We start from the raw sequence: 27197 nt of genomic DNA on the forward strand, positions 1-27197 counted from the left end.
AGTGTAGCTCCATCCATTGACTGAGTTAGGACATCCATTGGCTGGTCTCCACCTTAATATTGGTGTAGAATTGCACTGCCGCTCAGCTGCTGGGCTATTCAGTGTATAGATTGAGTTTTCAGATTAGCATATCATTTGGGCCAACTTCAATCTTTTTTTTTTTTTGGGTAGAAACAACATCAATCTTTCAATGACTGAAATCAATGAGTTATTAGTTTGTACCATATCATACAGCAAACAAATGAGAAGGTTAGGTACTCCTATTGTTCCAGCCGATTCATGCCAAAAAAAAAAAAAACTCCTTAAAATTGTTGAGTTCTCATATTCAAAAGCCAATTCTAGGTTTTTAAGGACCGATTTTGGCTGATTCGATCCCTGATTCCGTGTTTTGAGACGCTGTTAGTAACTCAAGAAATATGAAAACTTAAAGTTTAGTTGAATCTGGAAAAGTTAGTAGGGATACCCGTGAGAGACGGAACAATGAGTGGAAATTGGCACAACCCCATGGAATTGGAGAAAGGAATTGGCACAATCCCTGGTCGTCTGAAATAGAAACATGTCAAAAGAAGGAATGAGAGTTTTGCATTGAAAGCCAAATAAATAAAGACTTCATTCCACTGCATGACTCAAGCCAACACCAAACCCAATATGATTCCAAACTCCCCCAAGTCTCAACAAAACCCTTATAAATTTGAGCCCGGAAAACAGGTTCCTGCAACATTTTTATTTGAGTTAGTAGAACTCCAACCAAATTGATTGCATTTGCGATTCCTTGGAATAACAAGAGAATCCCTGAAACATAGAATAAAACTTTAATTCAAAATTCAGAGTTGCCTACGAATGTCAGCAGTAGCTCCACCATTCAAGAAATCACAAAGAAAAATAAGTACAGAAGGCAACAAGCTCAAAAAGCCATAAATGGAAACTTTTCATCATCTAAAATAAAATAATTAGTTTGAAACATGGGGGAAATTCCAATCATTGAAAAGAAAATCCTTCCTCAAGACATTGTGTCCTAATTTCCTGCATAAGCCGTTGAAGAAGAGTGGGATTGCTAGTGACAATAGCATCACCATGTGCTAACAGCATTTTGCGCATGGAAACTTGATAGTCAACGGTCCAAGCATAGACTTTCTTATTCCTCCCGCGCAAAATCTGCACAAGTTTCTTATCAATCAAAGGGTGGTAGACACCAACAACCCTTGCATGTTTCATCCTCAATAAGTTGGTTCTAGTACCAGTTGATGGATCCTTCATAACAATGTAACCTACCTGCACAATGGCACCATAAATTTAGTGATAGGAAAGAAGGCATTGTTAAATTCACACAGGCCAAAATCTATTGCTTTAGAGGCAAGCTAAGAAGTTAACTACTAGTTTCAATTAAATGGGTTAACAGGATCTTCTATCCTTACTTCCCTTTTGCAAATTGATTCCTTGTCACTGAACATGTATGATGCATGGTCTTTATACCAGCATGTTGAGCCCCACTAGACTAAACACAGCAGGCTCAAGCATACCATCTATAAAAATTGGATTTAAGACAATTTATCAATCCAAGTGTATAGAGAAAAACTAAAGCCCAAGCCCGACCATGGAAACCCCGGCATTACATCTGTCTAGCCAAGCCAGAATCTCCGATACACTGGGGACATCACGATGGAAAACTCAGATCACAGCTCTTGAGAATTCCTAAAAACAGCCCAGGTACTTGATCAATGACGTAATTCAAATTTACAGGATTCTTTCTTCCAACTGCCAAATTCACTGGTCAAGATTGAAAACTAACACCTTAATCCATCATATGTTCCACCACACCCCCCAATCAATGTCCAAAACAAATGGAGAAAGGGTCATGAAATGGAAAGAACAGTATGTTCCCTTTTAAAAAACCTTACTGCAGTGTCTGATGAGAGATTAGTTACATCCCTAACTAAAATATCACTTTTAGCCCAAACAAGACAATTCCTACATCGTGTCTTCTCCACCTGCAAAAGATTGTAACAGAAGACTCAGTAACTAAACGAGAGAGAGGTCAGCATTTAGGAACATGAAATTCAAACTCCAGTCTGTGAGTTGAAAAAAAAAATGAAGCACCAACATAAATAAACGGTTGAAAAGAAGAAGGGTTTAGATGTCACTAGTTGCCAGAGGTTGCAAGCCAGGTCAGGAAATCTAATACAGCATGGCTTCATCCTAATAGAAACAAACCAGATTTTGTTTGTGATAAATGTCAGGTCCAAGTCACAAAAGTCCATGGGTTGGGCCTGTTCGCCACATTGCACAAGGCAACAAGTGAAAAAAAAGGGGGGGTCATTTACCCAGTGCTTGCTCCCACCTATGCGGAGTCCTGGGAGTGGTGAGTTTGGAGACAGTCTTAACCTTCAGTAATTTGAGTCAAACTGATCCCGGGTTCATAGCACACCAAGTGGAATCAGTGGCTCTGAATTTACACTCCAGTCTCATCAGCAAAATCATAGTGAAATAACATCACCTAGGAGCTGAATTACAGAGAGGCACACCTGTAGCACACTAGCACCTCACCAAGGCCTAGGCACTAAAGTATTACCGAAGAATTAATCCAGTGCAGTAGGTAGTAGGTACATTCTTTACAAGAAAATTGTATAGTGTCATTTTTATAAAATTCTTCCATCTTCCTGAAAGGGACCTGAGGCATAAAGAACATTATATCCTTCTGTCCTTTCGTTTTGCATGACTCACACCAAAAAAGGAGTATGACCAAATCACCATGGCCACGTCACAGAGGATATAGAGATGAGCCAAGTTTCCTTCACCAAGAGCTTCAAGCCCACCTTCTTATTTTTACTTTTACTTTTCCTTTTAACAACAAATAGTTGAGCTGTGGGTGGGGAGGGGGAAGAGAGAGAGAGCTTACAATAGAAAGAATGTCCTGTGCAAGACCTTGCTCATACGATGGAGGTCCAACTTTCGCATCCAGAATAACCTGCCTAACTGACCTTGACACTGACTGCAAGAAGATGAAAACAAATATCAATCTCAGTAAGTTACACAATGGAAAATCATTTGAAAAAAAAAATCACTTCATATAATTCAAGTCAGCCTATAAACATGGTCAAAGAAGAGGTCATTGTGAGTAATGTAACACATGGATTAAAATTCCAATAGTGAGGGAAATTAAGCACACACACACAGGAAATACAAGCAAACTACTTCCAGACGTACCCTCAAAGCATCTTCAATCGTAGGTATTTCTTGATCATCAAACTCTCGTAGGAACTGATGTCTGTCATCCAGTTGTTTTATCTAAAACAAGAAACTAAAAGCTATTCTCCATCAAATTACACATATGGGAAGTCCTTCCTACGTGGCCGTGTAGGAAACAAAAGCCCAGAAAGAAACAAACTAGTGATTGAGATTACTAATAAATGAAAAGATCAGAAAATGCACGAATAAAGGAAGATGCAGAAAAGAAAAGAAACAGTCCAAACAACTAGAGCCACATGACATCAATCAACCAAGGCTTTCAAAGGGAAATTCCCATTCTCATGTAGGTAAAGCTCACACCCAGAAAAAAAATATGATACAACTTAATTTGGAAATTAACAAAAAAAATGCTTTCATGAACAAGAGAATGTAAAAAAAAAGGGGCAAAACAGGAGAAGGATAAAGAAGCATCTCCAAAAGCACACTACTTCATACAATCTAGAAGACTAGGGCTTCTTTGAAGGAGGACTCATGATGCCAGATTCAAGAATCAGCTTCACCAGACATGAATTCCAACTCTTCAATTAGTCTTCCACAATCGTGCCTGAATAACATCTTATAGATTATACCAAAGCAACCGGCTATTTTATTTATTTATTTATATTTTTTATCAAGCAGTATCTAATCTCAGAAGATGTTATGTTTAGTTAGCTTTCAAGTTATGTAGCAAGTTCTCACCTCTTTCATGCTCAAGTGCCCAACTTTTGCAGAGTTGTTACCAGATATCCGCTGCAAATCCCTGCCTGTGTCATCTGAGGTCAAGTCTACGAATGGTTTCAAGAAAAAATTCTAGTAATAACTCAACTATATGAAGGTGATAATAACACAAGAAACGGAAAGAAATTGTCCTCACTAAAATCTTTGCTAGGTAAAAAGAATTTGGTACCTTTCTATCCAAATAAAAGTTTTGAGACAACTTTCTTCATTAGTTTTGATAAGTATCACAGGATGTATTTCCTCATCAGCTAAATAATACCAAGCACGTATGGAAGTCAACCATTAAATAATGCAGGTTCATTTTTATGAAAAACTAAAAGAAAAAAGGTTTAAATTTAAAAATAAAAATAAAGGTAATAAAAACCTGATAAACGCTTTGTTGGTGAGCAAAACTTATAGCAACTCCTCACATGATAAGACATTCCAGTTTCAATGAGACAATGTCTCAAAATATAATGCAATACTGATGTTTAGAACATTCCATGTTGGTTCGACTATGTAAAAAAACTATAATAGTATGTCAGAACCCTCCAATACCCAGTCACCATAAAAGAAGGTAAACCTTCTGGGAAACCGAAGTTCAAATAACCTCCTTAAACACTTTTCTTGTTCATTTTCCCCCTCAATGACAGCAAATTATCTTCCATTTGTAAAACTGAATGTAATTGTTCTGAAAGATTCTAGAAATACCATAGTTCAATCTACCACTTAAAACTTTTGCTTTTCCAAATGAAGCAAAAGCATTTAAAAGAATTAGGATCAACCATGGTGTAAACAATAACCAACATACTGGCTTCAGACTAACTCACATACAAAACTAGAAGGGGAAATTTCTGGATAGAGAAAGTTTTGAAATAGTACCTATCATGGAGAGCAAGCAACACTCCATCTGAAGAGCGGGAAACATCAATCTCAATGCAGTCTACTTGAGAAAGAAGAGCAATACGATATGCAGACATCTGCAAGCAGAAAGGGAACAACGAAAAAAGAAGATTAAAAAAAAACAACAAATTTGATTAGAATCATGGATATGGTACTCTTGGAAAACTGCCATCAAATTTTACTATGAACAAAGGCATTGAAGGATTTAACATTAAGATTCAGAGGGAATCGCTCATATGTGAAGAAGCGATTCTCTCAAATGAGAAATAGAAACACATATTTCAGGTCCACCCCCGCCCTCCTTCTCATATTAGCATTTGCAGGTCACTAAAGGTTACCTTTCCATATAATTAATTCATTAAAAGAAACAAGGAAGTCAAAAGAAGTACAACCTACGGGCAAACAAACCAATAAATAGCTATATAAGAACCAGCACCTTCATAGAGTCGCAAGTATGGTTGTAGACAATAACATGCACAATTGTATATGCACAAGTGGAATCCAAAAGAACAATAATCAAGATGTTTGGAAGCAGAAACAACACTTTTGTTAGAAGACTTGACACATATGAGCTGACAAATGCAAAGACACCTCAAATGCAACACATACAGTATTGGGAAAGGCCTTGGTTGAATCACCCCCATGAGCACAGACAAGAGGAGGATTATTTAGCCAACCACACTTTCTCAGTTGCATCTGCAAAAACATGCATCAATAAATAAAGATCAAGAATCTCATTCAATAATTCCATATCAAACCTCAAAATGAACTATACCAAATAAAGAAGTTGAATCTCATGTCCGAACCGCATAACCAAATAAGAGCAAATTTCAAATAGAACTAAATCATATCAAGTGAAAGTTTACAATTTCTTGAAAGAAAAGGGTTCTATGCGGATATGAAACAAGGTCAACCAAATCAAAGAGAATTTTAAAAATAAAAAACTCAAATTTATCAGCCCTCATTAAGATTGTGAATATCATTAATGTCCCAGTACAGTGCATTTAATAGTGTAGTGTGTAGAAATTGAATTCACTGCCATCTAACATAATGATGGATGGCCACAGACATGGGCATAGTTGCGAAGGTATCATCGCCAACGCCTAGGCGTCCAGGCGCCTTGGTCGCCTTGTTGGTGTTGCCTTGAGTCTAGGCCCCCTCTAACGCCTTGAGTTACCTAGACGCTATGACAACTACGGACATAAGAATTAAAATTAGATGCACATTATAGAATCTGACTCGGCTAGCTTAACAAACACGAATTTGTGGATTTGTACAATGATATTGAATGTTAAAAACTAGGAATCCTTGTAAATTCATCACTTATATACAACAACAACAACTCAGCCTTATCCCAACTAAATGGGGTCGGCTACATGGATCGTTGCCCTCCAATTAGCTCTATTCGCGATCATACTTGATACAAGACCTAAGCTATGCATATCTTTCCTCACTTCTCCTAAGGTCATTTTAGGTCTACCCCTGGCTCTTTTAGTTCCTTCAATCTTGAATCAAATCACTCCTTCATATTGGAGCGTCCACAGGCCTCCGTTGAACATGGTCATGCCACCTCAAACGACTTTCTTGTAGCTTATCATGTATTGGAGCTACTCCCAAATCAGCTCTGATATATTCCTTACTTTATCCGTCCTAGTTTTGCCACTCATCCATCTCAACATTCTCATTTCCGCTACACTAAATTTATCTATATGATGCTTCTTAACTGCCCAACATTCCGCACCATACATCATAGCCGGTCATATGACTGTCCTAAAAAATTTTCCTTTAAGTTTTAAAGAAATACGTCAACCACACAACACTCTGGACGCACCTCTCCACTTCATCCATCTTATTGTAATTCTTTGTGAAACATCATCCTCTATATCACCTTCTTTATTTATGATTGAGCCCAGATACCTAAAATAATCAGTTTGCGGAATCTCCCTCTCATCAATTTTCACCACCTCATTACCCGTTCTAGTGTAACCAAAGTTACACACCATATAGTCCGTCTTCGTTCTACTTATCTTAAAACCTTTTGATTCCAAGGTTGATTTTCATAACTCCAACTTGGCGTTAATTCCTGCTTTTGTTTCATCCACCAAAACAATACTATCAGCAAAAAAACATACACCAAGGAACCTCATCTTGAATGTCTCTGGTTAAACCATCCATGATAAACAAAAACAAATAATGCCTTGAAGCTGATCCTTGATGTAACCCAATTGTAATTGGGAATTAACTACCTTGGCACTTATATACCTATAGAAAAAGGACATAAAGAAATGTAAATGATATACATTTCCACCTTAAAACCTCCTAGTGGATTTTTTTTTTGTCTTTTTTTTGTGTGTGTGTGTGGGGGATGGGGGAGATAATCTCTTATAGCATAGAGTATGCCAGTTCCTGTTTATGCTGAACCAAAAGGACCAGGAAGAACTGAAAATCTAAGAGTGTCTCCTACATGTGAAGGTTTTGGAATCTTATCCACGAGCATGTCATCCATTTCCACATAACAGTAACAACATGACAATGGAATCCAATTGGGAATTACTGATGGTTTTAGCTAATTATGGAATTTAGACACCTACAATACTGGGGAGTGGGAACTGGTCTTCCATTCCATATTACTTACTCTGAAGCCAGCGTCCCCAGCAACCATTATGGCCAATTTTTCTCTACTTAGGGTTCAAATCCTGTAAGAAAATTGGGGGGGGGGGGGTGGAAGATTTATAACTTGCTCAGGGAAAGAAATATATGATAACATGAAACTTCATTATAAGCCACTAAGAAAAGGAAATAATTTAAAGAAAATCTGATATAAAGACAGAAAGTTGACAGAGTATAGCAAACCAAAGTATAATTAATTTTTAGCCAATAATCATTGATCACACAAAGTGGTAGTAGAATTTTCTTACTAGTGTTTAACAAACACGAAATATTTTATAAGCAAATAGCATGAACCATGAAAGATCTATCGAAGATAATCCAATAAATTCTAGGATTCAGATAATTAAGATGAATGACTAAGTAGCGAGAGAGAGAATTGATGAAACTGTAAACCTGCTGGAATCGCCTGAGTCTGAAGTGGAAAAAAATAGGGGGAATTACAGCCAATAATGCTAGGATCAGAAGCAAGCGGAAGAATCTGCGGTTCGAAGATCTCGAGAACAAATTCCACCAGGAACCATGCCGTTGGGGTTGTCTCCTATCTTGTCTCAGCTTCGCCATTTTTAAGAATAGAGAAGGGGAGAGAGATTTCTCGTCTCGTTTAAAAATCATCAGTAGAAGAAAGACGTTGGTGAAGTCGGAAGCATCATAAATGGACTCAAACGTTCATGGCTTACAATATTCCCAGGCCCAAGGGGGAAGAAGCATTTTGGGTGTAGAGGTAGCCTATGGCTTGCAATATTCCCAGGCCCAAGGGTATATATTTTGAATTTTTAGCCTATGTATTGTCCTTGTTTTTTGGTAATTTTGAGTCTTTGACTATTGGATATCCGTATTGATTAGGGAAAAGATTTTTACAACCCAGATTATTGTAACTTTTCCTTCAAATGTCCTAAATACCCTTTGTTTGATGGGTTTCTCCGTTGGAGTTCAGATCTGCTACCCACATGGGGACGGGTGGGGACAGCTCTGAACCCTCCATGGGGGTGTGGGACCCATGTCCCATGGAGGGGTCAGATCTGTCCCCACTTGTCCCCATTGAAAAAGAATTCTGTTCAGCCGTGGCGGGAGTTGGAGCGTCCAACCCCACTAAACGAAAACAAAAATAAGGGTGAGGTGGTCATTTCATAGGTGGATCCCACCTGGACCCCCCATGTGAAATAACCACCCCCAATTTTTGGGGTAGTTTTCGAACGATAGACCGTCTAGCTCCCGCCATAGTTAGATTGGAGCCAGGTCCTCCCCCCATTTTCACACTTTATATATTGGCAATACCCTTCCATAAATGTCTATGTATTCATTCATAGTGGTATAGGCACAATCTTCATGGTCTTGGATTTTTCAATGCTTTCTTTTATGACATCACCAACTTTATTTGGGTTGAAGCTTGAAAATTAAAATGTAGAGAATGAAACCTAAGGATCTACATTACATAGAATTTAGATTGCGTTACATTTTTTAAGTTGCTCTAATGATGCTTAACAATTAACATCATGAGAGAGAGAGAGAGAGGAAGTTGCAGTAGTTACTAAGAGCAAGGTTTAAAGTATTGGTATCGGGAATCGTATCGATCGGATGATTTTAAGAGACATATCATATCGTTTCGTATCGTATCGGAGATACGTATCGACCACAATAGATACCCATAGAATTGGTCAAGCTACACATGAAAATTCACTGTTGGAACAAAAAAACAATATAAATAAGCAATATACAACAGATGCCATGCATAAACACTAAAATAAATAATAATGTATAACAAAACAAGTGCATTAAATTGAAATTATTTTAAAAAATGAGGTTTCTTAGATATTGTAATCGTCTATAACGATGAAAAATATTGGATGATGCAAAGGATGATGTTGTAGCACTACTTGATTCAGTTTTGAGTCCAAGAGTTAAAAACCAAGATTAAATGTAAGATTTTAGTCTCTTGCTTGAGAGTTTTCCTTCATTTTTTCGTTCGAATAGGAGTTGTATAGAGTCTGAGTGAAAATGGTTTTTTTATTGAATGTATTGGAATGTATCGATACGTATCGATATGTATTGGTATGTATCGAGTTGCATCGGCCGATACGTATCGATACATAACCACCCATAGAATCTTTTATTGGATGTATCGATATGTACCGGTCCGTATCGGTCGTATCATATCATATCGATTTGTATCGGCCGATCGGCCGATACAATACGATACCAATCAAGACGTACTAGTTTCTAAAAAAAAAGATATATATCGGTATATATCGTATCGATATCAATCGATACCAATACATATCGGTTCGTATCGTATCATATCGATCGATACTTTAAACCATGACTAAGGGTGTGAAAACCAAGTCCAAACCGATCCTTATCGGATCAATTGTGATACTTTTCTTGCACCGACAATAGGGATAGGGGCGGAGTTGCAGGGAAAGGTAAGTGGGGCAAGTTGATGGGTTGCAACGGTAGGAGGATGGGGGCGGAGTTGCGGTAAAGGGGGTGGGCACAGGGTTGCAAACAAAGGGTTGAGGATGGCGAATTGAGGAAGATGATTTTTTTAACTAAAAAAACCAATCTTGAGAAATGGTTGCCTTTTTTTTGCACGTGTCTATCTTGTCACCTTCTTTTGATTTGGGATGTTTTTGGCTCAAGGGTAAAATGGTCTGACTAACAATGTCAGCCTTAGGGGTACGAGTGTAAGTTTTGAAAACTCAGGAGAGAGGGTGTAATTAGGCCATAGTTCAGGGGTCCTTTATTATTTATTATTGTTGTTACACCTCTAGTCAGGGGTTGAAACGTTCCGTTTGCTCTTTGCTGTTATTCTACCGCGAACGATCAATTTCTAATTTAAAATGATCCAATTGGGGGTGGAGTTGGGACTTGAGAACAAGCCAAAGCTGAGCTCTACAGTTCTATTCCAACTGATTTAACAGAATCCCTCTCTCTCTCTCGACTTACCTTGAAACTCGATTTCTGAAGTCCAACTTAGGAGGGTAAGGCCTCTCTGCAACTTCTTTTAGTCTCCTCTCTCTATTGAAGATCGAACCGGTCCTTACTGTCGCTCTCCCAAAAAAATTCAAATATCTGCAAGTTTTATATCGACGTTTGATCAGTACTTTTTTTTTTTTTTGAAAAAAAATTCAAATATCTGCAAGTTTTATAACTCATTTGGCATTGTTACTTTTTTCCTCTTATTTAGAAACCCAAAGAACTTGACCAAGATGGAAGATTATATGCTGACGATGAAGCTATTACGCTCTCAGATGAACGGTATTCTCTGCTCTTCATTGAATTATCTCTGTTTCTCTGCTACCGCTGCATCGTACTGATTCTCTGCACTCCATTGAATTATCGGCAGATTTAGAAGATCAAGTGGTGACGATCGCAGTCGAAGAACAAAAATACATAACGGCGATTGGCAACATGGAAGCAGACCTCGATTTAGGTTTTGCTCCTTTAATATTTTTTGGTTTCCTAGAAATTTTCAGATGATTGCTATAGTGAGCATTTCCCGCGCAAATACGGTAGAGACTTTACCGAAAAACTAGTACTGCTTTAAAGGTTGATAGAACCATGCCTGTGCTACTCTCACAGGTCAAGTTATTACTGTCAAATCGATAGGTGTTCTATTTAGTAGTTCCCTGTTATGAGTATATGACTCCAAATCATCTCTAAAATAAATTTAGTATTCTTTTTAATCTTACTCAAATTGCGTTGTGAACACATCGCTACAGCCAAATCTGAAACGAGACGTGTCAAAGAGGAGATAGAAGGGATGGAGAAGGCCAAAGGTCAGATATGCTCCCAGATTGTGGAAAAGTTTAAGAAGATTGCCTCTCTACAAACCGATGTGTCCACCACTTCTCAGGTTTGCTATTAATCCACAACAGAAAAGTAAAGGCCCCTTTATCATAGTTCTACGCTCTTACCCATTCCTATGCACTTCCTGTACTGCAGAAAAGGAGAGAATTTTTGGGATAGGGTATTGTTTGGAACCAACAAAAAAATAAAAAGATGTGATGTTTTCAAAGGAATTTAATTTTTTGAGATTTCTCTTACAGCCAAGTTTCCCAATGAAGAGAATAGCTCATAATCATTGATACCCTATTTGCTATAAAAATAGAATTTCTTATCAACAATAAGAAAAGACTGGTCAGACTCGAGAACTCACTTTGCTCTCGAGCTACCTTATCATACTTGTGCGGATTGATCAGATCCGCTAACCCCTTGTCGGCGTCAACGAAGATGGACCTATGACACCCGGAACCAAAGCGAGGATCTCATGCTATCATTGAACGAATACCCTAAACCGCCATACTAAGGTTAGCTGATCTTATTACTAAAAAGTCAACATGAACAATTAGAACTTGACCAGATTTTAGATGCGATTTTCTTTTTGGATATGCATCAATTTTCACAAATAAACTTTCCCGGGCTAATTTATTGTGGATGTCTCTTCACAATAATCGTGATGGAGAAAATACCAATTCAAATTGAATGAATTCAAAATGATATTAATGGATGATGTAAATAAATCATATTGGTTTCTCTGTTTCTCCTTCTGACTGAAATTAGTCCCCCCCCCCCCCACTTGATTAGAGTTTACAATGTTTGAAGATGCTGGCATGCTATGTTTGGTAAAGTCCATGAGTGTTAAACTTGTCTTCACCAATTTAATTGCCCTTCACCTCAAAATGAAGGGAAAAGAATAACAAGGTTTCCTGGGAAATCAAATCTAAAACTTCCTTATTTATTATTTGTTCACAAATTTGATTTAAATATGGAAAATCCTAATGCAACATGTCATATTAAAATGGCTGAGAACCCTGCATCGATTGTATTAGCACTTCCTTTTAAATATCTTGCTATACACACCTCAACATTCATTCACTTTCATACTCCTTTTCTCTACTAATACTCATGGTTGCTTATCTTAGTGTGAGTAATTCATGGTATCTACCAACCCTCACTACTACTGCTATTACTACTACCGGGCTTGGTGAGAAAATATAAAAACCAAAAAAAAAAAAAAAAAAAAGGAAGGGAAAACATAGAATGAAGAGTGAAATTCCCTACCAATTGTAAATAATATGGACGGTAGAGCTATTAAACCACCCTTTTCGTGGTCCTCAGTTTTTCAAAATTTTATTTTGTCACTTGGCTGACTCTGTTTCAGATGAAAGTTCACATTTGGAGCAGGGGACCTACGGGTTTACCTGTCCACAAAATTTCAGCCCCATCTGTTCTGTCATTTGGCACCACTAGGTGAGCCACTGAGCCTTCAGTAAAACCCACTCTCATAAACAGAACACACATATGGACATGCTAAAAATTTCAGTTTATGTATCTGTACATTATAAGGAAGGGAATTTGCTAATGATAGTGAAGGAGCACTTTGATACATCGCATATAGTTCTTAACTTCTATCCCTTGCTTAATGTACAGGCTTTAAAGCTTATTAATCAAGAGAGGACCAGTTTATCTGCCAAATTCAAGGAAAAAAGGTAGTCTCAAAATGGAAAATTTAGTCAAGGAATAAAACCATATGTCGTCAATCTATGTTATTCTCTAACTGGAGAAGATGATAACTTTTCTGTGTTACTCTGTTATAGATCTTACTACACAAAGGTTGTGGAGGAAATGAATGCCAAATTGCAAGAACAACAGGTTAACTTTAATTTTTTTTAATAATAACCTCGGATAGCTTTTATATTTCACATTCTTCTCTTCTATCAATGAGCGATTTATTATTTTTGGTTTTAACTTTTGAGTAGGACTGGATCCACTCTAATAAGCTCCACATGGGAGAGCTTGGATTGGTATAGCCTTCTCTCTGAGATCTTCTTATATGTGTTACTGCAATAGTTCTCAGCTGATATTGCTGAACCTTAATGGTATTATGATTGTATGAAACTAATAAAAAACTTAATTTTTCATTTTATGCTCAATTACTTCCTTACGTAGCATGATTAACTCGTCTATGCATGTAGGTTCCTTTTATGTTTCCAACAATAACATTTACATGGGAAGGTTTGAGAAAACCAAACATACTAATATCTAAGAGAAAGGGTTTGGAAAAATCATATCAGATATCACGGCTGGTAACATGATCAAGCCTAAATATAGGAAGTTCTAGAAGTTTTGTTTCCATTCAACTAAATATAGGAAGTTCTAGAAGGTTTTGTTTCCATTCATTATTTCACTTTACATGGAACACCTACACTGGGTGATTGTTTAGAAAATTAAGTGCCTTCAACACTTCTTTTCTAGTTCCTTTTTTTTTTTATTCTAATTTCACATGCTATTGGTTTAAACTTCTTGAGTATAAAATAAACAAATAATGAACTTCTTAGTCTTGCCACATTCATGCATTTTACTACTTCACTTTGCTGAATATTTTTTCTGCCCCACTGACTGGAACTGGTACAGGTTGAGGGAAATACTGGTGAAGCTAAAGGAAAATTTGAAGGTAGGACCTTTTAGATTACGCTTCTATGTTTGTTAATATTTGAGTTCCCGTTGACATCTATATATAGCAAATTAGGCTTCCCAATTTAGCATGTGGATAGAAACAAGGTCTCAAGGAGGCTGAATTGATCATTACACTGTAGATTGCATAGCATGTTTCGAGGTCGTCTGTGTAATTAGTTGGATGGGTCATGGAACGTATACTAACTGCATTATTTTTTGAAATTAATATAATTTTAGAGAGATGGGATGTACCCCCTGGCCCCTACCATCCATTGGTCCAAGTTTAGGAGATCTCATGTGCCAAAATTGATCCTGCACTATTGATTTTAAGGGCCTATTCTTTGCCATCAGAATTTAGAAACTTGAAAGACACCATATGGTTATGCTGTTATGGTCAGTTGGTGATAAGTTTATTATTATTTGTCGTAGGTCAAACTCATTATCTGTAGTTCTCTCCTCTACATTTGCATGAAATTTACTGGTATTCAGTCCTTATGGTTGAAAGGGTACCTTTGACCCCTCTCTGCCACTTATGTATTTTTAGATTTCATTACCAGCCCTTATGATATATGAACCGCAATGGAGACAATGTACATGCTTCTAATGTAGGTGCCGAAGCTCATACTTTGCTTAGCATGGAAGATTTATATTTTCTTCACATTTTGAGCTCTTCTATGCAGACAAATCTACTACCAGAACGCATACCATTGCAGACAATCTGGTATAACAATTTAGGGATTAACACTTTTGCCCCCTATATTGTGGTTTTTTGACTGACCTTTTAGTGGTGTGGTTTGAAACAATAAAAATTTCTAGGACTTGATGACCAAGATGGATGCTGCAACAGCTAGGCTTGATGAGATAAGTGTGAAAAAATCCGAACTTGTTTTGAAGAACAGTAAGGTATGCTTCCTATCTGAATTCTGACATGATCATCCCAATCAGTAAGCTTTTTGTGATCCTTAAATTGAAGGAAAGAAAAATACTAGTGATTGGCTCATCACAACATCGGCACTTCGTAAATGTTTGACAATGTACAGTGTTATCAATCGTAATAGTCACAACTTTAAAGTTTAAACTTTAGTGTAAGGAACTAAGCCCTAAGTGGTCCCTCTTGCGTGCGTGTGAGGAATCAATTTGGTTCCATCGTGCAATTTTCAATTGTTTTGGATGTCCTATCATACAGTTAGTGACTTCTCTTTATTTGTAATACATGAACCTGTGACCTCCTGGCAGGGTTCCAACCAACTGCGCTAGCAGTCATCTTCACCTTCTGCCTTAAGGCACCCCCTCTTCCCCCCCCCCCCCCACTTTCAAGTATCTGTAGTCAAAGGCCCGTGGGACACTGTTAGATAGGTAGATTCCCCCCCCCCTCTCCAAAAAAATAAAAAGCAACATTACTAAACTGTAAGACAAGAACCAAACTATTGATCTATTGGGTTTTCTTCTTTTTCTTCCCAAAGTCGGGATTTCTTTGTGTTCAAGGAAACAGTTTGGTTAACAAAGAGGAAATTTTGATATCTAATGGGTCTAAAACTTAATTAATCTCGTGCCTCCCACGAATATATATTTTCAGAGAACTGATTTTCATCAAGTCCCCAAAACTGGCGAAAGGATTATTCCATTGAAACATGACCTTGGTACACTTCGACCATACAAGGAAGTACTTAATATGCTTATGTGTTTATCTAATTTTTAGAATAAATGACCATGTTACATCAAGAACTACAATAGAAATTCTTATCTTGTAATGGATGCTATTTGGGAAGAATTATATGACATGATCAAAAGTTCAAGCTAGAGGGAAGGCTGCTGCAATAGTTATTTATTACTTCTAAAGACTGTATACTTTGCAAATACTTCTTCATTTTCATTTATTAGGCTAAGAAAATGAAAAGTTAAGCCAAGTAGGAAAGAAAATGAGGCTATCAATTAAGTTACAAACCATAATCTGGAATATCTTTCTTAATCACAACAACATATTTTTTTAATTAAAGTTCTCTTTTTTTCTCCCCAACACCCCCCCCCCCAAAAAAAACAAAAAAAAAACAAAACAATCGAAACGCTGATTATCAGTGCATAAGATTTCCATCAGTTCCAAATCCTACTTTACAGGGGCCTTTCTTGTGCCAACATATTTTCCTTTTCTACAGACACTGCATTTCTTTCACAATCATTTTTTTTTTTTTTTTTTTTAGTAAGAATTTATAATTTTGTTTCTCAACAGATGCAGCAGTCTATTAAGCAATTGCAGTGCAGGGCTGCCGAGTTTCCGGTCAGTTAACTTTTTTGTATTTACTGCACTTCTAGGTTTGACTGATCACTATAGACAAGAGATTCCTGTCTATGCATGGTGGAAGCAAAACACCAAGATACCTTATGAAATTCTCGTAATTCAAAACATATCTATTGATTGATTATAGTCTCATCTTCCTACTTGTTTTAGACCATGCCAACTCTTTTGTTCTTGCAAATGAAGACTCTTTCTTTAAGTTGTGTCATCTTCTGTACTGGTTTTTAATGTTGGAGATTTCATAGGTTAGAAACCATTGAATAAAGGGCTTCTATGTGTTGAATGGCTGGGCTTGCCCCTTAAACATGAACTGGATGTCCTGTCATTATGCTTAGAGGAGGAAATAACGATTTTGTTCTAGTATATGCGTATTGAGAAGATTGATACATGGTGCAAGACACATATATAAAGGCTGCAAAATAACATAGTTTTTGGAGTGATGCAAAATTGGATTTTTCTTCCAACCCTCAGGACCAGGACTGTCTATGTACCCTTCAAGTCAGGCTCCATCATGCTAAACTCGGACGGCTTGTTCTCTGAATAAAGCGAGTGGTTTGGTGGCACCACAGTGGCCTATTATTGTTATATTGCTTCCGTTTGATCTAGACCAGTGTTTCGTCATAAATTTGGGCAATTGCGAGGACAGCTTTTGATTCACTGTTTGATTCTTAAACTCCATCAACTTGACTCTCCTATGTGTGGGACTCAATTCTGCATATGTACTTCAAGTTGCCCTCCAATGACCCTTTTGACATTCACTGGCTCAGCTGAGTTTTGTTTACTCTACTAAAATAATTTAAGATGAAAGTTAAAGCAAACCCATCCACTATAAATCTGATTTTTTATTCTCATTTTCCACCAATTATCTGCTCTGCTTGCAATCTTGAATATATTTCACTTTCAAATCTTTAGTTCGATACGTATATCAATTGTAAATCTTAATCATGATTCAGATGCTTGATTGTCTACTTGGGAAAAAAAACTCATCAATATGTAGATGAAAAACATGATCTCAGAATGCAAAAGAATCAACTGTTTAGAAGCTTGTTATTTTATAGACTCGACTCCAGCCTTTTATGTTATTTTTGTTTCCTTAATTTACCTTGTGGTGTTTTGTGTTTGATATCCATAAACTTCTAAGTCAAAACATGGACTGGTGGGTAGAGCCATATTGTAGTGTTAGGCCTGTTGGATAGGTATGTATCCTGTAGCAAAGTAGTCACAAATCTTGTAGACCTTCCCCATGAGGGGAGAGAAGGGCCCCAATTGGTATGAACAAAACCCTCTAGCAAGTAAATCAATTCTGATTTGGTGTAACATATCTACTGTTACTTGGTGTTGGTAAAATTGATAATTATGCATGCTTGGATACCAATTGCTACTATATGATTTCCAGCAATCATAAAAGATGAGATATAACTTCATCTGCCATAATCTATAATATTGAGAAATTGTCGCCATGGTTTCAAGTTCACTCCAATTTCTTGAGTGGACTCTAGTCATATAGGCCTTTGGAGTTCAGTGACTTCAGTCAGAGCCCCCAGTCAGTGAGCTTAAGAGAAAGTTACTCCTAGCTATTAAAGTTATGGGGAGAATTGTTGTATCTATTAAGTACAGAGTCTATGTGTGCTGCTTCTTTTATTAAATATATAAAGCTCTGACCACGGAGGGTGTGGCAACTGCTTCTATTGATAATCTTCTAGTTCAGTTGTACAATTACGAGATCATCTAAGGAGAAACAAATAGGGCCGTGAAAATGCTACGCTAGTAGGAGATATTGTATTCTGTAGGTTTCCTGGGAACGTACCAGTGTTGTAATTATCACTGGTTGTCCCTTGCGTCCTCTTGCAATTCCTTAGGTCTATATCACTGGATGGCTCTTGAAATTTCACTCTTCATAGTTCCAAACACAATCCAGAAACATACAATCAATGATGACATGTTTTCCTTCTATTTCTTGATATATTTTGGTGAACAATTTATATTTGGTAACAGTCAGTGTTAAGGGAAATGGGCATGGAGGCATTGGAAGAGGAACTCAAAGCCCTGGTGTCTGATAAAGCTGCAGAAACAGAGTACTTGCATTCTCTAACGGACAAGATTGAACAATTGAAGGTGATCAAATTTTATCACATATTTAACATTCTTTCTTCAGTTGATAGGATTAGACCGATTTCCCCGCCATCTTATCTTTTGATATTATGGTTGTCTTCTGCACTGCTTTGATTTAGGTAGATCACATTTATTCCATCGATGTTTACCCATTTACATCATCTCTGTTTGTCTACAGGGAATTTCACATGTGATCAGATGTGCTTGTGGGGTGGAGTACAAGGTGGAAATGTAGTTCTAAGGCTGATCAAGCACAAAGACCTAGACCCTTAAATAACTCCTATGGCGAAAGAAATCCACAACTCTGAGCAGAACAAATATACTTGATATTTGACAATTGAAATTACTAAATGTGCAGTTTTGGAAGGAGACTGGAAGATTCATACAAACCCAATGTAAGAACAGTTAAGAATACTACATCACATGAGAATGCCATTTTCTAACACAGTGCTCATCGGATTCATCTAAAGAGTGTTCACATATTTGAGATCATCGAAATCTGATACCGCAGTTTAAATTGGAGCATCAGAGCGCCCAGTTGATATCAATTAAGAATTGGTGGTCTAAATTCTGTCACACTTATTTTGGGTGGTTGGGGGTTTCAGTCTCGCAAGGTGTTATTCAGCTAATTGATGTGTACATTATGGGCCTTAGTCGTTCTGGGACTAGGCTTAGTGCGCAGCCCAACTGAAATTCAAATCTTGGTCTGGACTCTTTTTGGACCTTAAACACTGTTGCCTTTTTACGTGAGTAATACATATCTACTTTTTAGGAGAGGGTTCTCTGAGGAAGTGGTATAGAGGAGTGTACCAATGAAGTATGGCAAAACGATTTCATACATAGGAGGGCAGCAAGGGCATTTCATGTGAGGAGGGAGATAGAGAGAGGGTGCTAGTATACCCTCCCTCCCTTGGCGGCTTTCAGAACCTTTTCACTTTTTCTCCCCCTTCCTGTTATTGAGCAGGTAAAAACTAATACAGCAATGGATCTAAAGCAAGTTTGTAAGTTCGATCCATTAAGCATCGGATCTTAGAGCTTCACGGATCAGATCAGAGTCAGTCATCTGCACCAATTGAATGTTCCTTGTGGTTTTATGCTTTAGCTTTATCAGTATTTTCAATATTGTGCCATGTTTTATATATATATATATATACACTTCCTTTGCACTTTTATGTATCAAAAAACTACATGAGATATATAATGTGGAAGAAAAATCTCACTTGATCCCAAGATTTTCTAGGGCAATTGAGATGTAATGGGCATCACAACCTTCATCCACGGAGATGATGTTAGGGCTAGCTTCTGGGACGACATCTTCTCGTTTATAGCTATCCTCACCATGCAGGAAGCTCTCACTTCCCTGCTCCACAGTGCCTTTTAGAATTACGGTTTTGTGGAGGCCAACAAGCAAGTTTTCATAATCTGTATCCCCTTTATCACCCACAAACACCACCATTTTGGAGAGATCAATGCCCCATCTTATGGAAAGATACCTGTGAAATGCAAATTGAATGCAAAAAATCCATGAGCTACTGACTAATATTGCTTTTTACCTCATTCAGGTCCACTTATGAGCAAGCCTGAAAATCAGTACTAATCATGTTTTGAGTTGAAAATTTCATAATCAGTCTCAGATGTCCCAGGCTTGAAAACCCATTGATATGTCATATAGTATATCTCTTAGGTGAAGAAGTTAAAGAAATATATCTACTGTAATAACCTCAACTAAATTTATACAAACCTTAATGCCATTGCTCTTGACGCGAAGAGTGGAACTACATTCAATCGTCTTGAAGCATGCGTGTAGACGAGGTTGCATCGGAATCCTCGCATCCGTAGCTTCTGCTGTAATTGATCTATTCTTCTAGTCTGTAAAAATGTAACATTGGGGTCACGGCCATAGTTGTTGGAGAAGTAGAAATGGAAGACTCAAAAGAATGTGTAACCTACTAACCTTGGCTCCTTGTTTCATCAGATAAGTGTGGCATCTAGATGTGCATGCCTCCACGTACTCTGCCACATCATTCTCGGCCCCACCTTCCACCCTGGCAAACCTCATCACTGTTGACTTCACATTATCACCAGGCCACCTGTATTCCATATGGGCTGAGTAGTCCACATCAGCAACCAAGTCTCTCCAGGGGTAGTACATCTCACTCCCACTATTGCAAATCAATGCATCAAAATAACTTGGCTCCACTTGGCAAGATTTCAATACATCTATTATCTCAGTCAATGTCGAACCGGTTAATAACACAAACCCGGTTCGACCGGAGCCAGCCGTTGCTTCCATTATTATGTTCTTGATGATCATTTGTAAGGAGCTTGTTATACCCCCATTACTATCATAACAGTCCATGGCAATTACAAAGAGCCTTTGCCTTCTACCTGGGCCATAACTAACATTGACATTGCCATTGGTGGATGCTACCGGATACTCACTTCTCTGACGGCGGCGGGTTAAGGCTTCAATAAGCTCCTTCTGTCTGGTGGCTGGATCAAGTTCTCCATTGAGCTTGACATCACCACCATCAATGGAGAATTTCAAGGAGAGATCAATATCCTTAAGGGAGTCACTCATGGGCTCTTCAACAACATTGGGAATGAGCTCAAGACGGGTAGTGGGGTGGCGAATCCGGCAATGCTCAACATGGGAGAGGTAGTTTCGACAATGCTCTGGCCATGAGAAGCGATGGATGTTCTTGAGCCCATTCTTACGGCACTCTAGCCAGAGGGTCTTGTCGGCGACAAGCTTCAGGAGGGCATCGGAGATGGCCTTCTGATCATGAGGGTCTACAAGAAGGCCATTGTTCAGTGCCTGAGCAAACAGATCACTCTCATTAGCTAAGTCATGAAAGCCTCATTGAACCAAGCTCAACTCATAAGTGATTCAGATTGTAAAAGGCTTTACCTTGATGATATCCACAGGCCCTCCATTTTTAGTAGCAACAACTGGGAGCCCATAGGCTGCTGCCTGCAAGACCATAAACAAGCTAAACTTTTAGGAATCTGTTCCTAAGAACCTCAATTCTACAAATTTTATATAACTTACCTCAATTAAAGTGAGCCCAAAGGGTTCAACTAGAGCTGGATTGATGAAAACTCCCTACACAGGACACAAAGCATCACAGGAGATCATACAGTCAGGACCCATAAAGGCTTAAATGGTTGATGGAGAAGTTTGAATGGTTTGATCAAATGAAGAAACAATACCTTAGTTTTGACAACCAAACGATATATTTCAGGGACATCAGACTGCTTGTGATGCTTGGGAAAGGCCACCTGACCATACAAATCATACTTGTCAATAAGCTTGAGAACTGTAGTAAGAACCACTGAGCTGCTATTTGGCATCTCTTCTATGTCATCTCTGTTTCCAAGTATTAGAGTCTGCAACAACAGCAACAACAACAGCAACACTTGTTATGACAATCAATCTAAGAGATAAACCAAAGAAATTAAAGGCCATGGAGGTTATGTGTTTTTTACCAAGTTTGCTAGCTCTTGTAAGGGTTGACACTCTCCAAAGGCCTTCAACAGAGTGGTGACATTTTTCTTTGGGTCAGGACGAGACAATGCCAGTATCATTGGCTTGTGAGGATTTGTAAAAAACCTCATTATCTGCAAAAATTAAAAAAAAAAAAAAATCGATCAAAACAGATCCAAAAAGATGAGATTATGATTCTAAAATACTGATTATTGATTATAATTAAGTACAATTTTTTAGGTTATAATAAGCTACAACCTCAGACCATATTGGTGGTACTTGTCTTTTGTTTTGAGCTCTGTCGGAGCCAATGATCGATGAGAGATCACCATCGGCGTCGAATGATGCTTGCTTAACATTGCTGAAATCCATCCCTGGTGGTATAACCTAATAAAACAAATATAGTTTAAATGACTAAAAATAGAAATTAGCATGAACATGTCAATTTTCACTTGCTAAAGTCAAATGAAATTGTTTTTTTGGCTCATTATAGACCCGACCGGATAGCAAACCGGTTTCTAAGTGGTTCAAAGAACCATCCAGGGTTTAAAGCCAGTTTGAACCGGTCAAAACCAAAAAAGATCACAATAACGGTTTGGACACCGGTCCGGTTTATAATTATGGGGAGGAAGAGATTGGTCATACCACCATCCTAGGCATATAGCGACCAAGGCAACTGACTCCTCTTCTCCTTCTCACTCTGAGCTTCCTCTCCAACCTTACATCAAATCCATCATATAGGCCCCATTGCTCTTCTATCTCTTGTCTTGTGCTGGTCACCACCATTTCAGCAGCATCCAGCCCTAACTCCTCACCCTCAATCCTTCTCATTATCTTGTAAGTTGAATTTATGTCCTCCCTAGACAACCTTCCTTGTTTGAGTAGCTGCTCGAACTTGTTACGGCCTAACGAGTGACCGGTCATTACCATCGGAACATTTAAGGTACCAGACAAGTAGGCCGCCGCCTCTCCGGCATCGGCATAGTGACCGTGAATCACGTAAGGCCACATCGGCTTTCCCCCTTCAACTTGGTCCCCTAGGGCCCTTGACATGTTGACAATGTGGCTTAATGCACCATCTACAAACTCAGGAATGTAAGGCCAAAGTGACTCTTTTGGTATGTACCTGTCACAAAACATATATACAAGAATAAAGTCATCCTCTTGAACCCCATATCCAAGGCCCACTTAGAAGTCCACTTCTCAAGCCTGGCCCCAAGTTAGAAATCTAAGTGAAGCTTTTATATTTTTCTATGGGCTACAACTAATTTGTTAGACCCATGATTCATTGTTCTACAATAACAGTAGCTACATATAATATGTATCTCTGTGTGCACATTCTTTAGACAAGCTTAAGGCATCACTTAAGAAACACTAATTACCTCTCACGAAGTCCGCAAGGGATCCGGATTATGTAGGCTCCACGACTCTCACCTTCAATTTGACCATCTGCATCCGATGGGGATGACAACATCTCAATAGGCTCGCCGTAACTAGAATCAACATCTGGGGAGGAGATTTGACGAGTCAAGAGATCAACACGGTATATGCCTTTCGTGTTGGCTAGAGCTCTTGCTAGTTCAACCACATACTTCACCTAATATCACAAGTAGTGGAGGAGTTATTGAACCATTGAAATTTTATAGCCTCAATAGCATAGAATGACACAGACCATTTAATGGGCTTAGTTTTACATGAATCATAATTGGACATGATTCCTTGGCCCATAGATCAAAATCTTTGAGTTGGGCTACTAGTTTAATTGCCTCTGCCCATCTTGGTCCATCCACTTTTGTTTGCAACCCTAATTCTCTAGCATTTAATAGAATAGTTGGGGCCTTTACCTCATCACATGAGTTATCTTTCTAAGTTGTATGAGACCATGAACTAAGGGCCCAACCCCAAATGAATGGAGTCATGAAAAGTAACTCTTGGGAGTAAAGGAAAAGGAAATAAGAGAAAAGAAATGAAACCCGTGAAAGTTGGTTAATACCTGCCCTCCAGTGTCTGAATCTCTTCCTAATTCCATGTTATCTCCACGCACCAACCCGTGCATGCTATGTACAAAGAAAACAAAAAAAATTAAATTAAATTTCATTAAGTAATAAAGACAGGAAGATAGGCCTTGGTCTTGGCCTTGAGAAGCTAGGCTGGTGGACTGGACTGGGCCTCAACTAACTAAGCCCATGAGTCATTGATGGGGCTTGCCATATCAGCCCATTAGAATCATTGGCATCTCGATATACCTTCGATGGGCTTCTTGGGCTTGGGCATATTTATTATGGTTCGGTTTGATGAGTACGGACCGATACCTGATCAAGACGATATATAAACGCCTCGATTTATCATCATCTTCAGGCCAAATCTGCATCTCCGAATTGATCCGGAAAATTTTCTCCTTGACTGGCTCGGCCTGATCAGCATCCCCTTTCTCCTTATCACCTTCTGAAAGCTCTGATAGATCATCGGCAGCATCCTTCTGACCTTGCTCCCGTTCAAGCCGTCGCTTCGCAAGTTTTTGTGCATCATCCCATGCAATCTGCCAACTCAACATTTCCCAAATAGTGATATTAGGTCCGGTCCGGTCCGGTCCAATTAAGATAACCAAAGTTGGATAAATCACTTGGGCCAAACTATTAAAGAATTGGGCCGGGAATGGGTTTAGAATTGAACCTGTTTCTTTCGGCGAGCAAGATGCCATATTCTCCAGCACATATTCTCAAGCCTGTTATTACGTTCACGTGTGTTCCTTGTCGCTATTACCTGTTTCAGTCATTCAACCATTCATATAATCCACCAACTTCATGTGACGTTTTATTCGTCACGGTATCACACTGTAACCCTTTCCTTTTCTTCCTTTTTTTTTTTTTCTTTAAAAAAATTAAAATAGATTTATTGCAAGAAAAAGGAAAATAGTGGGCCCAGCAAAGTTAAGGAGCCATATTAGAGGCTGATGAATCCGTGAAAGTTATAGTGGGCCTAGGCCTGGGCCTGGGCCTAGACCTGGATCTGTCCACATCATCTTTTGGAAAGAGAGGAAGCCCAAAAGAAATAGAGTAATTAAAAAAGGGACAAGTGTGCGTAGAGCAGACGATGATGGAGCAATGCAATTCCAAAAGAGATGTGGGGGCCACTTGTAGGATGCTTATACTGACACATCAACCAAATTCTAAGGATGGGAAACAGATCGTGGACATCTTGCCTTGTGTCACAAGTCGAAAATTCGAGAAAAAAAAATTAAAAAAAATACCCCCCAAAAGAAGGGTGAAAAAAAGGGAGAGGGTGATTAATACTAACCTTAGCTGCAGATTTTGTTTTAGTGAGTAGTTTAACTTTGTGTTTGGATGACTTTAAAATTATAATGAAAATTTCAATCAAAGATTTTGTAAAATAAAAAAAATAAATTATAATTAGTCTGTTAACCATGGAGCAACATTAGGATATTTTCACAAATACCCACTTGTCATATTAAATGTCATTGACTTTAGTAACAACTGCATGAGAGGCTTAAATCACAAGGTGAAGACATGAGAGTATGTCGATTTTATAACTTCCTAATTTTCTGGGAACCTACACTCTACTGATAAGACACTTCGATAACATATATATCATATATATATATATGTATCACACATGTATTATATGTAGTAAAATTTAAATGAATTAGATATGATTTTACCAATATCTAGCCGTTAATCAGGCGGATATTAATCGGATAAAATATCAATGTACCCAAATTTATGATAAACGCATCAAATCTCGATACAATCCGATTCATTTACGGTCCTAATTTTTTTTTTTTTTAGTGTGGGTGAGGGATTGCTGAGTTGAGTCATGACTCAATGAGTTACAAGAGAGGTGAGATTGAGTTGAGCCACAATGATAGTAGTAGTAGTACCTTAATCCAGGTGCGGTAGAGATCAGACTCGTCGAAACTGTTAATAACTTCTTCCACAAAATACTTGGTGGGACTAAAAACAACTCCAGTAGCTTTGTCTTCTTTCCCATCTGAATCCCAAAAAGATAAAGAAGAAGCTGAAGGACTTAACCAACCACTCTCTGCTTCCCCTGCTTTAATATTTTTCCTTCTACTTATAACTTTGCTGCTAACTCCTTCTCTTCCACCTTTATTGCTGCTCCCAGCATCCAATATAGCCTCCAAATACCCATTTAGCCACTCGTTTCCTGCCATCTCTCTTTCCTTTACCTTCCCCGTTTCTCTTATTTTTCTCTCTTCACACTTCCACTAGCTACCTACCAACTCTCTCTTCTCTTCCTTTCTTTTTTTTTTTTTTTTTGATGTCTTTGTGGGTGTATATGTGTAAATATGATTCTTCTCTGAGAAGAGAAAGTAATAGAAAACCAGAGATGGAAAAAGGTTTAAAAGAGACACAGAGAGAGAAAGAATGAAATGGGTTTGTTTTTGAGATTTGGAAGGAAATGAACGAGTGGAAAGGGAGAAGAGAAGGTGGGCTTTAAAAGGCCACGGATTTCAAAGTGGCATTTATTTTCGGTGAGAGAAAGGTATGGAGAACGCATCTATAGAATAGAATTGAGAGGAGAGCTTCTTCTGTGTATCACTTTTATATCTTCTTTTTTCCAAAAATATATCCCTTTATTTTCTTCATTTTTATTTATGTTGAGCTTGAAAAAAAGCAGAATATTATCTTATAATATTCTTTATTCTTTCCTTAAATTGGCTAACTAAGTCCACGTGTCATCACCTTGTTCCATGTTCTCTTTTTTTTTTTTTTTTTTTTAAATAACCCATAAAAGAGATTATAGAATAATAGTGATATAATCAATCACATATTCCTTTGTAACCCATAAAATTGTAACATACGGTGGCAAACGACCAGAAAGGTAAGTATATAATATTGGATTTGGTCTGGTCTGGTCTGGTCCTGTCCGGTCTGGGTTGCCCAATATCCAAACCAAAATAACCCAGCTGGGTTAGCATTAGTCCTGATTTATCCTCAAAAAACATTTGAAATGGGGCTCATTGGCATCTCCTTTTGTAATTGGCAGCTATTTAGTACCTGGGTATGATAGAACGGGTTAATAGTGGGGTTACCCAGATATAGAAAACAAAACGTGACAAAGGCAAAAGCAAGCAAGCAAACAACCACAACGCAAGGATATATGTGGTTCGATACGGTGCATGTGTATAAGGTGAGATGAAAGCATCTACACTAGCAATGGCGAATAGAGTTTGCAAGCTCTATCCCTCACGTCTTGCTGTTTACAAAGAATTTTCTCTATAACCCTAATAACCCCATCGTTACCAATTGAAAAGGACAAAAAAGAAATATAACTTGCAAAATTACCCAATGC

The 27197-nt window shown here is 38.1% G+C and overlaps 3 protein-coding genes across 3 annotated transcripts; 1 reads left to right on the top strand and 2 right to left on the bottom strand.

The window, feature by feature from the left end:
• Positions 1–901: 901 nt before the first annotated feature.
• Positions 902–8154, bottom strand: LOC122666881 (glycerophosphodiester phosphodiesterase GDPD4-like). Its single transcript, XM_043862975.1, has 8 exons — positions 7909–8154; positions 5455–5541; positions 4825–4922; positions 3925–3985; positions 3205–3285; positions 2897–2989; positions 1899–1988; positions 902–1272 (listed from the first exon to the last, which is right to left on the bottom strand). Exons 1-8 carry the CDS (start codon positions 8125–8127, stop codon positions 979–981), a joined length of 1023 nt encoding a protein of 340 aa, XP_043718910.1. The 5' UTR covers positions 8128–8154; the 3' UTR covers positions 902–978.
• A 2511-nt stretch (positions 8155–10665) lies between these two features.
• Positions 10666–18856, top strand: LOC122667453. The gene is made up of 12 exons (XM_043863725.1): positions 10666–10770; positions 10859–10945; positions 11235–11368; positions 12946–13004; positions 13113–13167; positions 13275–13319; positions 13930–13969; positions 14652–14692; positions 14788–14874; positions 16199–16246; positions 18260–18379; positions 18555–18856. Exons 1-12 carry the CDS (start codon positions 10722–10724, stop codon positions 18609–18611), a joined length of 822 nt encoding a protein of 273 aa, XP_043719660.1. The 5' UTR covers positions 10666–10721; the 3' UTR covers positions 18612–18856.
• Positions 18857–19440: 584 nt separating this feature from the next.
• Positions 19441–26113, bottom strand: LOC122667610 (probable sucrose-phosphate synthase 4). Its single transcript, XM_043863950.1, has 14 exons — positions 25762–26113; positions 24537–24626; positions 24176–24402; positions 23857–23920; positions 23246–23460; positions 22509–22989; positions 22122–22250; positions 21866–21997; positions 21590–21766; positions 21429–21482; positions 21288–21350; positions 20331–21194; positions 20118–20245; positions 19441–19869 (listed from the first exon to the last, which is right to left on the bottom strand). The coding sequence occupies exons 1-14, from the start codon at positions 26053–26055 to the stop codon at positions 19593–19595; spliced, it is 3195 nt and encodes a 1064-aa protein (XP_043719885.1). The 5' UTR covers positions 26056–26113; the 3' UTR covers positions 19441–19592.
• Between the last annotated feature and the right edge of the window lie 1084 nt (positions 26114–27197).

The sequence above is a fragment of the Telopea speciosissima genome, chromosome 7, assembly GCF_018873765.1.
Source record: "Telopea speciosissima isolate NSW1024214 ecotype Mountain lineage chromosome 7, Tspe_v1, whole genome shotgun sequence".
In the NCBI taxonomy this organism is placed as follows: Eukaryota; Viridiplantae; Streptophyta; class Magnoliopsida; order Proteales; family Proteaceae; genus Telopea; species Telopea speciosissima.